Source organism: Ruditapes philippinarum, unplaced genomic scaffold (assembly GCF_026571515.1).
Source record: "Ruditapes philippinarum isolate M1 unplaced genomic scaffold, ASM2657151v2 ctg9738_1_1_1_1, whole genome shotgun sequence".
Taxonomy (NCBI): domain Eukaryota; kingdom Metazoa; phylum Mollusca; class Bivalvia; order Venerida; family Veneridae; genus Ruditapes; species Ruditapes philippinarum.
Window position 1 is genome coordinate 94,908 of NW_026855083.1, and position 15,558 is coordinate 110,465.

General features: G+C 29.6%; 1 protein-coding gene across 3 annotated transcripts; it reads left to right on the forward strand.

Moving 5' to 3' along the window:
• Positions 1-5,260: 5,260 nt before the first annotated feature.
• On the forward strand, positions 5,261-11,912 carry LOC132742051 (fibrillin-2-like). 3 transcript variants are annotated; one of them, XM_060730333.1, is made up of 8 exons: positions 5,261-5,352; positions 5,869-6,012; positions 6,411-6,554; positions 9,615-9,761; positions 10,126-10,245; positions 10,444-10,581; positions 11,034-11,131; positions 11,476-11,912. In XM_060730333.1, the coding sequence occupies exons 1-7, from the start codon at positions 5,277-5,279 to the stop codon at positions 11,108-11,110; spliced, it is 846 nt and encodes a 281-aa protein (XP_060586316.1). In that variant the 5' UTR covers positions 5,261-5,276; the 3' UTR covers positions 11,111-11,131; positions 11,476-11,912. The 3 variants fall into 3 exon arrangements, with proteins under 3 accessions (XP_060586316.1, XP_060586318.1, XP_060586317.1); XM_060730335.1 differs by lacking the exon at positions 6,411-6,554; XM_060730334.1 differs by lacking the exon at positions 5,869-6,012 and having other exon boundaries at positions 5,265-5,352.
• The last annotated feature ends 3,646 nt before the right edge of the window (positions 11,913-15,558 follow it).

The window sequence follows — 15,558 nt, forward strand, 5'->3', positions numbered from 1 at the left end:
TTTAGAAAGATGTTGATGACATGTACTTTTTAGCCCTCCCCAATGTTGATATTTTACAGTGCCTCAACGTTTCCTTAACAAATTGTTAAAACGTCTTTTTATAACATTGAACTTTAAAAAAATGATATTAAAGTACAAAACTATATCATCATATTCAATTACCTTCATAACCAGTTATATTAAAACAACGTGTATAGATTGTATCTTTCCGCAAAATAAAACATTGCACATGTTAATGATACTAGTAGGTACTTATATCATCTAAAATCGCTAAAGGCTTATCTTTAACATTTGATAATTTAACACTTTGAAAATACTTTATTAAAATTTAAAAAATTGAAATCACACAAGGTTTTCTAAATGCAGCTTAACAATGTCCAATAGCAAAATCATCAAATGAGCATCAAATGGGGAGGCCAGACAAGCGTGGAAAAGAAAAGGGCAATTATTAACTAAAATGGAGTAAAGGTTTAATTATAAGCGTAGGTATTCATAGGGAAAAGAGAGTCTTTTCCTAAAATGTTTGCTCTTTTTCAACATATTGTTTTATGACACGGTGACCGTGAAATAGGTAAAAATGAGAACAGCATTTTAGTTTTCAATCTACAATTGAATAAAAGAATTTCAAAATTTTGCAACAGATACACTGTCAAATTTTTTTTTTAATGAGAATAGCATTTTAGTTTTCAATCTGAATTCTTGATTGAATAATTGAATAACATTTTATGAAAAGTTTGCAACAGATTCATTGTCATAAAATATTTTATTATGTATTCTTAAGTTTTATATTATGACTAACAGTTGACTACATAACAGTGTCATAAAATAGTTTATTATCTATTCTTAAGTATTATATTATGGACATAACATTTTCATAAAATATTTTATTAAGTATTCTTAAGTATTATATATTGGCTAACAGTTGACTACATAACATTGTCATTAAACATTTTATTATGTATTCTTAAGTATTATAATTATGACTAACAGTTGACTGCATGACAATCAGTCTGCATTACAAATAACGTAGGATATGAAGATTTAATCTTTCGCAGTCAAACAACTTTTGGCTAAATAAATTTTAAGTTTGCAACGAAGTTGCATTTTCAAAAAGTTACTGACTTGATTTAAACTTTTCAATTAACATTCTAAGATTTCTGTCTTTAAATAGACTTATTTAACTTTCACACTTCGTGATGTTGATGATTGAGATAACTTTGTAGATCTCTTTGAACGTACAAGTTTTGACATAGTTAACAGATAAACATCAAGTCAGGAATAGTTTGCTTATAAAAAAATTGAGTGTGACTTTAATTGAATCAATTTTAATGTTTAACGAAACCAATTTAACTACTTTATGAAGAATTACAAATCGTCTCAAAATATAGGCTTACTTTAACAGAATCATCTAGTTTACTAAATATATAAATAATGTAGTTGTTTTTAGTACAATGTCCACATTAAATAATTGCTTTAAAGGATTTTTGTAAATCATATGATCAATATTGTGTAGGTATATGATGTCATCTACTGCTAAACAATGAAATAGCTTTTAATAGAAAGTTGTATGAATGTTTTTTTAAAACAACATTTAAACTTATAATGATATCAATTATTTGTTTTGTTTTTTAAAAACATGATTATGCTTATCGCATTTAAGAAGTTTATGGTATTTGTTAAAAGTTATAAAGTTCCAGAGAACTTTCGAAGCAGACGAGGCTTATATGATTTTAAATAGGACACATGAGTTTTTGCAGAATGACACGTTTTGGTTTGCGCTGCTCCATGAAAGTTAAAGTACACTGTGCATGAAATCATTCTCATACATCAGCTTAACATTTATTGTTTATTATTTCTTATCTCCGTATATTCCATGATTATTCTAAGGAGGATGCTGAAAACGATACATTGTATAACTGAGTGCGTTTAGCAACTTTATCCTGTCTGTGAATATGTTTATTTTGAAAAAAATATATTGGAATTTGCAAATATTTTGAGATGATTTTGATAGTGCTGTAAGGACGTAGTACTGCCTTCAAATTTTTTTTTTTATTTTGTTGATAAGACATCAAAGGCATCTGACCCGTCACCATATCTAACCAATACCCATATCCCCAATAAAAAGAAAAACATGTTAGCTTTCCATTCAGCAACACTGAAGTGTACCCGTCTTGTCTCAAGTATAAAACGAGAACTGGTACGGACGTAATTAAATATCCGTGTCGTAAAGCTATTTTTAAGTGCACCAGTAAGTTAAACCTATGCAGCGCACAACTATGATGATACATCGTTCTTTCGCAGGTTGTTTACGCTTGTATAAAACCTCGCTTGTTAGGGTAAACTAACAATATTAGTCAGCCAGAGGCAGTGTAAGTTTTGGTTGACTTCTTGTAAATTTCACAGGGATGAATAATGGAACGATTTTAATTAGTCATTTTCGTTCAGTTTATACAAATTTATTTTAGTTCGATTGTGCTTCAAGCTATAAGCTTATTTATTGGTCATTTGTCATTTTAAGCTCCTTACATGAGCCAGACGCCTTTTACTTTAAACAGATAAAGCAGCATGGACCATCCGGTCAAAAAGCGACCTGAATGAAAAACAAAACATGTTGAAATTGCGTTATCGGTAAAATATTTAAATGTCCATTAATGCAATTTAAGAAATTATCTAGAAATTATAGTATCATTATTTTTATTTTAATTTCTCAACACATTAAGTTCGCAGATCATAGTTATAAGTTTATATTATCGTGAAGGTTTTACACTATTCGAAACGGAACCTGAAATAATAAACATCTCAGAAGAAACATGCTACTTGTCCTTCATAATAAATAACAATCTATTCCGGCAATACTAACAGAGTATGTTTTCTTTGTAAATAAATTGAAATTTACATGTTAAATATATATAAAAAGCCAATCAATGGGGGTGCTCTTGAGAGCGGGCAACACTTGTGCTACAGTTAACGCACTGTGCGTGTATACGTATACGATTTAACTCTAACACATTTTCAACACAAAGGTCCCCAAACTATGTTCAATTTTAAACAACCTTTCATTGGCTAACTTATTTTGAAACGTTGTAATTTGATTCAATTTATTGTCATCATAATTTAAAAAGGTCTGACCTTGAAAATTAATATTTCTTTGTTATCAATAAAAATGTACTATACTCAAAAAGTAATTGCTCACTAGTCGCATGATTTATTTAAGTTTTTACACATTCGAATCTTAAGCTTTAATCCTTTTACGATATCACCTTTTATTAATGAACATCAAAATTTAAGATAGTAGACACTGTAAACGTGTTTGTTTGTACAGATATAATAATGCCCACTGCAAACCCAAGTATACACGTGACAGCAAATGGGCGGATCAGCATTTCTTATAAGGCATATCTTAAACAAATTGACGATTTACATGTTTTGTTTATTCGTGTTGCTATTAGAAGGCATTAGATACACTATAAAAGTGTGTTTTTCTGTACAAATGAGCATAGTTACTTGCCGTGAACCGCGCATGAGAAAAGGTAAGTTTACAGTTTTCATGTTTACATAAAGTTAGAGATATCATAAAAGAAACGTGTGTATTTTTATGAGGAAATAATGGGAAATGTAACGTTGTAACCAAGTAAAATATAAAATAAAGAAATATATTAAATACAATATAATTTAGGATTTGTTTTGAAATAACAAATTGTTCAGTATTTTAAATATTCAAATTTGAACGTTGTTTATATTTAGTTAAATGTATTTGATTAAGTGTTTTTTTCGCGCATTAAATACCTTACGTATAAAATAGTTCATCCGGTATAAAATTGATAGGTAAATATATAGTGTGAATAGACTTCATATAAAGTATATCCTATAAGCATATGAAGATAAAAGTGACATCGGCAATTTAGATTTCGTTGGACGGTAAGATGTATTCACTTCTATCGTTGCGACGGAAAGGACAAAGGCCTTTATTTAATTTACTCTGTCTATAACTTTGAGACATAAAATGTTTGCTTATTATGCAGGGTTTTGATCGTTCTATTAATAGTATTAAAGTAATTTTGAGGAAAGCAATCCTTTACTTATACTCGTAGGCATATTTTATCTAGTGATATGTGAAGTTTTAGATTGCTGCTTTTCATTCAAAGCTACTATCCAACACATTACTATCCAACACATTGTAGTTTGAGCGTGGTTTTTATTATTTATTTATTTATTTATTTATTTATTTATTTATAAAATGTCATCGAAAGATAAAATTCCACCAAAGGCTCGTACATTTATACTATTTTAATTTCAAACTGTTTTTTTTTTTTTTCTTTTAACTTTTTTGTTAACATTGCCTAAAATCATAAACATTGATGGTTTTATAACCGTTTTGTGTGGGATAGTAGCTTTAACAATAATTTCTGGGTTTTATAGCTTGGTTTTTATCAAAAGGCTTAGAAAGCTCGAGAAAAACGTGCATTTAAACTTTTGTATAACATGTAATTCTTTCTAGGTGATGTTAAAGGTGTATTTTATCAATGCGAAATAGTTTGTGGTTCGAAGAAGGCATTTTTAATTTCGTTCGAACAGTTGATTTCACCTTTGCATACATAAACGTGTTTTAAATTTGCATTATCGCACTGTTATTATATCATAGATAAATCTATGTATTAATTTAATTACCGCTGGTGTTGAAAAACAGTTGAAAATATCAATCACTGTATTTGTCTAAATGATTGAGATAATAAAATATGATATACAACCATGAGAAACTGGAGAATCTAAGGCTTTACTTTTCTGTTTTGCTTATTATTTAGATATATATGAAATACTTTATAGTAAATCGTTTATGTATCAAAGTGTTGATATGGGAATTAGGGTGTTGTATGTTTCATTCCTTTAATTTGTACTACGTTTGGATCGTCATTCGTAATAGGTAATCTTAACGACAATTTTCATCTATATATCACACTTTTCAAGGCTTTGGAAAATACTTCCGGATTGTATTATGACATTTATGTTTGATTTTCAATCAAAAATTTGTTCTTGCGTACTTTTGAACAAAATGTAATCTTATCAATATAAATCGTTCAAACTGATATTAAAGATATATTATATTAGACTATTTTTTTTTAATGTCAATGAAAAATGAAACACTCCAATCAAATAATTGGTAAATAAAATGGAAAGTTTGTACTTAATGAGCATTTTAAACCTATTTTTACACATCCACCATATATTTTTCTTTTTTAAACACTCTTAAACACTTTTGCAGACAAAAAACTGAGACCATGAGTAGCATACAATGGCTTGGATTATTGGTGATACTGACATATCTTGTACTTAATGGTCACATTTGCAATGCTGGTAACACTTTTGATAATTATATAATTATTTTGTAATGTCTAAAATTATCGTGACTACAATATAGGGTTTAAAAAATTATATAGAAAAAACCCAACATGTTCTTATGAAAAGATATAATAATAATAATTATGATGTTCAAAACATAAGTCATATATTAACTTAAGTTACTTCTTAATAATGTACTATTATCTTTAAGTTATTAAAATGGCATGATAGGTTTAATTATCGTTATGACTAGTGTTGACAAAATTGGATGATGACGTTTACACAAGTAGGTCACTTTTTCAATATGGTTCTATGTTAAGGGAAAAGCTATGTCTTTCCAGTAGATTCAAACAGCAATCAGTAAATGCTCATCGATATAAAATCTGTATTTTTTTGATATATGTGAATATATTAACCAAAAGAATAAGAAACGGGGTGAAAATTTGAGCGTTGTTTTTAATCTAATTGCAATCCTATTACGGTTGCAGCATTTAATAGAATACAAAAATAATAAAATATCATTTCGAACAGTCAAAGTATCTGAGACGGTGTGTAATGACGGAGGGACTGAGTGTGCTGCTATCACAAATTCAGCATGTGACGTTCAAAATCAAAAATGTAAATGCAATAATGGCTTTAAGGAAGATGCTAACGATGGGAGTACATGCATAAAAGGTTAGTAGAAACGATGAACTTGACAACAGATTTAAATAATGAAAGATCTTTACAATCGTTGATATGAATATAACCAATACTTTATCTTCCCTGCCTCTAATACTAGCGAGATAAGATGCAGTTACCCAAAGGGAGAATGAGAAAGAAAGAAACTTTTGTGGCGAAAGAGTAATGTTTTTGAAACTGTAACATGACACAAACTATAATGAAGTAAAGAAATCATTTCTGAGGCAATGTGGTTTCTTTAAAATAATCTTCTGTTTTCATTTCATAACAGAAAATCATGAAATTAAATATAAAAAATATCTTAAATCTTGTTTTTGTAATCAAATTACAATTATTTTACGACCGCAGCATTTAATAGAAATCAAAACTGATAACATTTTATTTCGAAACAGGCAAAGTATCAGAAAAGGTGTGTAGTGACGGAGGGACTGAGTGTAATACTATTACAAATTCAGCTTGTGACGTCCAAAATCTAAAATGTAAATGCAATAATGGCTTTAAGGAAGATGCTAACGATGGGAGTACATGCATAAAAGGCAAGTAAAAACTATGACATTTACAGGTAAGATTATGATACTATGCATTTCTGTCAATGGCTTGTTTTCTTGTGTTTTTTATGAAATTGAGTGTAGCAGAATACAATATGATTCAGTTGTCAATAAGTAATTCATGAATAAAATGAAAAATAAACGTAATAGAATCACATAAAAAATGTACACAAAAATACATATTAAATGCAATGGTTATTAAAAATCGCTATAAAAAGCACAATACAATTCAGTCCTTTAAACTTTTATACATACATGCAACTAGAACGAAATTTTAGTTTCCGTAATAATGGTAGGGCAATATCAAAATTGATGACATAAAAACCTGTATTAAGTGAGTTTTCGAATCCTGGTCGACTCGCCCAGAAAAAACCAACCGGATTATTGAAACCCTATGCCCTTTTATCATTTGTCTAGTACTCCCGGAAGAAGGGCTAATACACCATTGGCAAATTATATAAACACCCTTTGGAACACATTGGTAATGATCTGTTGATTAAAAAAGTTGGTAAGTCGGTAGAATTTAAGGCAGTCTTTTTTATTTCATTCTGACACTTTTACTAATTATCATAGGTTGCGCGTCCGTAGCTTCAAATACGGAAGCTTCAAGCCATTTGCTCAATCATTTCGAAAAACATATTGATAAACAGGAATATACGGGATTCCGTATATTATCAATATACGAGCAAATATACGGGAAACTTAAAATAAGAGGATGGATGGGGCCGTATTCTTAGATATTCCGCTTAATGCAAAATACACGGTAAACCGTACACTACTGATATACACGAAATTCGTTTTAAGTAGTCCGTATTTTACTGAAATAAGGGCATTGTGTAATAACTCCGTATATGACTGAAATACGGAATTTCTTTTTTGTTTAAATATCTGAAAAAAATCCCCGAGACTTTACCTCGTATATTGTAAAAATATACAGTTTTCTGTATATCATTTATAAAATACGGATTCATATTAGTTTTAATAAATATAACTTTATGGATAATTTGTAAATTTCACCACATCCTTGAACAGTAGTTATTGATAAAAGGAAATGCGTAACTATAATGTGACAATATGTCTTTTAAAAAAGAAACACGCATACTATTTGGAAAGAGGAAAGTTATACAAGTAACATTTTAAAAATAGCAAGTGCCTCTCAGGGTGAAAGTGCATATTAGCAACTCAAGAACAGACATAACACCGATCGCTAGGTGGAGTCGAAGGTGCGGGTGCAATTTCAGTTCAGAGTTACTAATATGCACTTTAGCATTTAGAAAAAAAAACACATGCTATTTTTTATATAACCGAACCAGCATATAAGTTTTGTAAAACATTTTAATACAGTAATACCTTTATGTAAGCAGGGCAGCCAGGGTAGTCAACTAGAACTAAATCATTACGTTTTCTTAAGTCTATGTAGATAACCCGCCCTTGTATATTAAAAAAAATACCGGGTGATATTTATTTCGAATATAATAAACGAAATAACGTCATGTGGCGTCACATAAGGCTATTTAGCAATAAGGTTATGAAGGTATAATAAATAAACATAAGATACACCATTTACACAATGCTGTACGCCTCCTTTGGACCTCCCATGTCTCTATGCCGTGTTAAACGCAAACACTATTGACTGAATAAAAAAAGCTTGATTCTTGTTTGGTCTATTTGCTTTGATGTTTTATGCATATTTTACCCTAAGTGCATGATTCATAAAACTTTTATAAAAGTGTATTATCCCATGCTAAATGCCAAAAATAGAAGCATAAAAAGACAAGATCTGTTGTCTACATAAGGCAAGTGGCTCCCGGGATATGGTCAATATCGACCCACAGGTCATAATTTATTTAATTCTGTAGAGATCTGCAAGCTATGGGCTTTGCAGTTTTACACAATAAGAACTAAATGCGTTTTCCTATATAAGTTTATATAAATAAAGTGATCCTAGGGCAAGCTAATGTTAACCCCAGATGCATAACTAATATCAGTCTTACAGAGGTTCAAAAGGTAATGTCGGTTGATAAATTTCTTAGCTTTTAACATTGTTATTTTACAAAATGGATCTGAAATATGTTTTCACATACCATACCATATGAAAAAGTGACTCCATGTGCGGCGCCATACTGACCGATGGTTTCACTAAAACCAAGAAGTTTTAATTTCATTATATCGATTCAAAAGATACAGAACGGACACAAAATTAAAACAAAGTTAGTAAGTGTGATCTTGACATGAGAAAAGCCGAACCTGTGCTCTGCACATTGTTCTATTTTGATTAACATTTCTACCTATATGTTTCACTTTCCTTCCACTGGTGTAAAATATAGATGCATAAAATTTTACGCCAAAATATTGTCGGGCATACCAGAACTAAAATGTATCTTGTTCAATAAGATCAAACTTTAAGAAATAACGAAACAGTTAAGGGTGGTATACTTCTTTCCTTGACAATGAATCTAAATAATGCTTCACACGTGACCTTTCATAAATTTTGGGTGAAAATGTCATACTCATAATTAACCGCTGGATATGAACATGTATATCCACTCATGGCAACAATTTAACATTTACAAAAGCAAGCCAGCTGTTATTTGAAGGTAGAATTTCGGGAAAAAAATGAGCTGAACGTTAAAACAGTTCCACACACTTTTATCGAATTACAAAATAAAGAAAAAAGATACATAAATAGTGAGCAAAAAATCACTGAGATTACTGATCTTTTACATAAATATAAAAACACAATCCGTATACAGGCTTCAGGTATGTTCTGGTCTAGAGACGGGTAAATGTTTTGAACATTGTGTGCATTTGAATATTTGCTTTTGATTTTTGGCAGGGATACAAATTACAATGTTTCTGAACGAGAAAGCCACGTGTCTCATTTTCGAATAATCTGCTCTGCTAATGATCCTTTTTATAGTGTATAAAAATAAAAATACGATATTCATTTAATGTGAAATTAAGAATTATATATATATATATATATATATATATATATATAACTTAAAAATGTAGTCTTAATAAATCGTTGATTTTTCTGTTATATAGCTCAGGTTTCTACAGTGGTATGTTCAGCCTCGGGGAATGAGTGTAATGCTATCCCGTTTGCGGTATGTGATACACCCACCAACCTTAAATGTAAATGTAAGGACGGTTACAAGGAAGATTCAAATGGTGGAATTACTTGCATTAAAGGTTAGTGTCATCGTTTTCAAAATACGTATACATAATCTATATCTTATTTCACACTCTTATACTCCGCACAATAATTAAGTAATTTGAAATAAATATCATTAGTTGCACAAAAGCCATATAATACCGTTTGAGATGTATCCATTACTTTATTGTTCATTACCATTTAAATGACAATTCTGCATTTTCTTAATCCATAGTTGCACAAAACGATACATTGTGTACACATAAAATGTAAACGATATTATAGTTACGATTCTTTATATGTAATAACACTTTACTAAGTTCTTTATTCTTGAATGGTAAATCGATTTTTTTAAATAATATAACTGCTTAAAAGCATTATCTTATCTTGACTTTGATTTAGTGCTAGGAACTCAGTGCTCCGGAAACATTGCCTGTCCAGGTGCCACTAATTCAGCCTGCACAGGTTCTAAATGCACTTGCAGCACAGACTATGGTGAGAGAGACAATGTCTGCAAAAAATGTAAATATATCAATTTATTATGATTATATAGAAAAACTACTTTATGACACATGTTGTTCAACACGCTCCCTTTAGAGTATTTTTAAATACCATTTGTAATTCTATGGATCTCGTCTCTACAGTGTTGACTATGATATTATCAGTTTTAGCTCGAAATGTATATTAAGCGACTTTCTTTTTTCTCTCAAATAATATCAGTGTTGAATACCGTGACGTGTTCGGCAAATGGTAAGGAATGTGACACACTAGACCATGCTGAATGTGATGATAAGGGAAAATGTACATGCTCGGCTGGTTTCACAATGAACGTCGATGTCTGCACAGCTAAGAATTCGGGTACAGTTAGTTATGTAATTTGCTAAGCAATGAAAGTTATTATGTGTTTTAGAAGTATGAATAACATTTAACATTGAAAAAAACTTAATAAGTTCTAAATAAGTTAAAAAGTAGTTGAAAGTATGAATCTAAAGAAATATTGTTAACAAAACAAGTATATCGAAAATTACACGTAACAAAGTGATAATGAGAAATAAATTACTGTAACAGTATTCGGTTATCTTAGATAAAGCACACTTACACACACATGAGACCAAACAAACAAAAGTTTAAAAACATCTTTGTGTCAAATCATTTTTGTTTCAGAAGATTTAACTTTTAAAGAAAGTGCATGAAAGCTTTGGATATTTTGCTCTTTTTTTAAAAACTCTTGAACACATTCAATTATTTTCATTTAAATATTGTACAAAATTTTAAGTGTAAATGTATGATATATAAACATTTATTTCAAGGTACTACTCTGTCAATGAAACTCGGTATCTTTGTTCTACCCGTATTGGTTGCAATTCATGCGGCATTCAAATGGTAACGTAATGAGTATTAGCTGAAGGTATAAATTTTTCTGCCTGCCTTGATCGATGAGTGTTAATAACATAATATATTTGATGACTTTTAAACATACTGTAAATTCATTTATTGATAAAATCGTCAACTTATGAACATAAAAAACTCGATATTTAAAATTTGAAATTATCGTCTTGATTAGTGAACGGCAATGACTTTCTTATAAAAAATTGAGTCGAGTAATAGTTATAAGTAAATGTAACCCTTCATTAAAATCAAGAAGGTAGTTTTGTTAGTATATCATTCAATTTCAATACAGGTGACCTTTCGAAACGCCAACATATAGTACAGTTAAATAACATGACATAAACTAAAATACTTTTTTTTCAGAATGTCAACAGCTGACTTTATGGTTCGGATTTTTTTCGGAAAGACTTATTTGTAGTATTCACTATTTTGTTTTAAAGAGTGACATATTTAGTGGTTGAAGTTTTTTTAAAGGGCTAAAAGTATTAATTATATGCGAAAAATTATTATCTACAAATCTACAAAGTGGAAAATGTGAAAAATTATTCAGATATCATATTAATTACTTGCTATTATTTTAAAACTTCAAACGAACATTGTCGTTGAATAATTGCACGATTATTAAGACCAACCATTTACTTATTTTTATCTATGATTTTCTGTACTTGATATTACTTGTTACTTACGTGATTGTGAGAAAAACAAGAAGATGTATAAAAGTACAAGAAGTATGATTAGATTTATAAGTAAAAATATATTAAAAGATAAACAGATGTACAGACATTAAAGCTTTCAATCTACTGGCGTTTATTTATTCATTTTTTACGTATATGTCTTCAAATATTGTTTATAATAATGGTTTGTTTTATTTGATTTTGTCTCTGTTTCTAAGGAGTCAAGACAATATATAAGATTCTAACACGTCACTATACACAAAGAAGAAAATGGCAATGGACTGCGTGTATATTCGGTTGTTATATTTACAACCTCAAATACAGTAATTTACAAAACTTTGTAAAGGGATATTATATGCCTCAGAAACGAATATTTTTTTCTTCTTTAAACAGGGAAACATTGACTTTATAACGCTTCAATAGTTGTTAGTACTTATTATCCAAAGAAAGTAGCGCTTAATGTGAAATAATTTGTCCTAAAGTAGCAAAATTTAAACAAAGTAGTATTTTGACTTCTTTACAAAGTATGTAAAATACTAAATCATTATAAATGTACTTATTGCCAAAAAGAAACAAAATTCATGGTTCATGTAATTGGAAAACAAATAGCTCTAGCTCTCCAGAAATAATAAAATCTTATGCCAAATTAAAATATTTTGGGAAATGAAAACAGAAGCGTTTTTGAAGAATAATCGGACGTTAGGGCAACACTAATAACCGATCTTGATGATATTTTCAGTTATTTTTATGTTTTCTTTGCACATGATGCTACAGTAATCAGTTAATAAAATTTGTATAGGAAAATCAGCGTCATTTTGTAAGCAACGCAATGGCACCATACTAAGTATACCACTCATTGATAAAGGCGCCAGAATGACGTTTATTTAAACTGACAGGGTTAGGGTTTGAGGAATGATTCATGGAGCACTGTCTTCATCATTAACTAAACTAGAGCTATTTCTGATAAACAGATGTTGTTCCGCAAAAACAAATTGTTATTAAATAGAGAAATGAGTATCCTCAAAGAAAGCCCAACATTGCAAAATTGAAAATGTCGCAGGTTTGGTTTTGATAAGTTTATAAACACTTTTCAGTTTGATTGAGCCTGTTCATGGAGGAAGTGGTAATTGCAAGCTACCGTCAACGTACCCTAACACCGACTGAAACGGAATTTAACACGAACTGGTCAAAAATTGAATTTTGATACATCCGCAGATGTTTTGAAACCATCACACTTAAGATCACTTGCGATTTAGATAAAGCTCTTTTCGTCGGAGAGTGTGCATATTACACACATTAAGAATGATAACTCTTTCCAAAACAGTATTTCCATTCAGTTTTAGTTGTTCTTCTTTATAAACAAATATCCTTTATTTTTATCTCTTTATTAGAAATGCATGATGAAATAGAACGTTGATACAGAACACACGTTACAAACTGCTTAAATTTTGATACAGATTACACTTTTGTTTAAGTGTGATTCATTTTCCATTGTTTTTTGTTATCATATATCTTTACAATATTTGCAATAAATTTGTAAACTATGGAGTAATTTCCGCAAACTAATTTGAACATGTTCAATTGTTTGGACTTAATCAACTTTGCATAAATACATTTAGTAGTTTAAGGGTTTCAATGTAACTTTTCATGAGTGAAGGCAAGGCAACCTCTTTATTTCAAATTGGAAAAAAGATGGTTTGATATCCATAAAAAAATAACATGTTAGTAAAAAATATAAACAACAACAATAACAATAAAACAGACAGACAGACTAACAAACATACAAACAAACAAACAAACAAACAATTCAAAAGTAAAGAAAAAAATAAAACACACAAAAAACATCAACAACAACAACAAATGAAACAAAACATATAAAATATGTATTTGATTTATTCAATTTAATAACATACTTAGAACATTTATCAATGACAATTAATGAAAACAGAATCAATATTTACACCAGGAAATCATGAATCAAACAAGGGACTCACGTTAACTATAGAGCATGTACGCATCAGCTGAAATGATGTATAGATAACAGTTTAAATCAAAGATTTATAAATATTCAAGAATCAGTTAGTTAGTCTATAGAGCTCGAAGGTATTTTCACAGAGCGCCCCTTGTTCAATTTCCAAATCAAGAAGACTAAAACGAGTAACAGCATTCATTGTAGCTTCATAGTTTATTAAAATCATATACTCTACAAATTAAAAAAATGATATCTATGGGATTTAAATAATATTTTGTAAATGAAATTTAGAAGCCCAGCAAATTGTGTTAGTTACAATATTGCAGAAATCTCTATTTAACAAATACTAAACTCTGAAAGACCTTTTTTTCGATCGACCGATGAACCAAAGTCACCATAACTGGCAAATGTTGGAGTTTGTTTTAACACCTTAATAATTATATATGTATTTACATAAACGTAAGAAGAGGTTTTCAACTTCTTTTAAGTTGAACAGACCCCATTATATCTTAGCCATACAGTTAAATTATTTTGTTATCAAGGAATCGCATACTAGTTTAAGTTTAGTTTTAATTTTTTATCTATTAATTTTCGAATAAGGTAGTACAATTTAATCTTTTGTAGGCTCTCAGAGCTTGATTGTACGATGCTTTTACAGCACCAGACATATAATCCGTATATGTAAATCGGACACTTAAATTAGTGAGTTTATTAACATATTCAATATCCTCTCCATTTATAAAAAAATCTCTTTGCCCTGACTTGTTAACGTGTTTCAAAAACAAATTATTTTTGTTTTATTAACGTTAATTTTGCGACCCCCCATATTTTTAGAATAGTAACATATCTGGTCTATTTGAGAGTGCAAGCAACACAATTTAATACATTGATAAAAGTTCTAAATCTTTATATAATTATGATATTTCGTACACTAACACAGGTGAAAAGGATGACCTCATTAAATAGATAAAAAAAGAAATATTTAATATATTAAGCCACGTAGCAGGGCCGTAGTGGCTGCCACCCCACTATACCCACAACTTCATGCTATTTTTCATGAACATTTTGAAAATGTGTTTAAAATAAAAAAAGTAACGGGATGTGAAGTATCAAAGACAGGAATTTACAAATTGTAAACGGAACAATCCACGTATTACAAACAAACAGAGGTCAAGATATGCTTATATGCAAAAAATATGGTGATAAATACTGCAAAATAAGTCACTAGCTGACATAACTTGTAAATCATTACTTGATTTTTTTTAACTTTTAAAAAGACGCCGGTATATTTTTCTCATGTTTGACTAATTTGACATATTTTTGGCTCTTCCGGAGTCTTGCAGATTTTAAGCAGCTAATTCAAAACCATTTTGATTTATTAAGAACATTTAAGGCAACGTTGACGTTTAACTCGAATGATTGGTGTAAGGGTGTAGAAAACTCACTTTATGACTCGTCGGTTACTTTGTCAAGTCCTACACATTTAAACTTTTAACAGATCATTCATTTGTATAAAATACCTTTGGCATCTAGGAAACGGGCATTAATAATAATTTTAAAAGTATTTTGATAATAATAATGTCGGCTTTGGTAAGAGATTTGATTGTTATGTATTATTACTGAATAGCCCCACTAAAGATGTGGTTTTTAAAAAAGATTTTAAGTGGAGGTCTAAATGAAATTAATTAATTTCTTTAAATGGTTTATCATGTTTTATAAAGATAAGATTGAGTATCATTATGTTTAAGTATAATGAGCCATTACCATGATGTTGCTAGGAAATAACGTAAGTATACAAAT

What these genes read in the sequence shown, in the direction of transcription:
- LOC132742051 (XM_060730333.1), top strand. Translation starts at nt 5,277, where the DNA reads ATGAGTAGCATACAATGGCTTGGATTATTGGTGATACTGACATATCTT. An exon ending in TGGTCACATTTGCAATGCTG is followed by an intron (nt 5,353 to 5,868) that starts GTAACACTTTTG and finishes CATTTCGAACAG; the next exon opens with TCAAAGTATCTGAGACGGTG. An exon ending in CTGCACAGCTAAGAATTCGG is followed by an intron (nt 10,582 to 11,033) that starts GTACAGTTAGTT and finishes ATTTATTTCAAG; the next exon opens with GTACTACTCTGTCAATGAAA.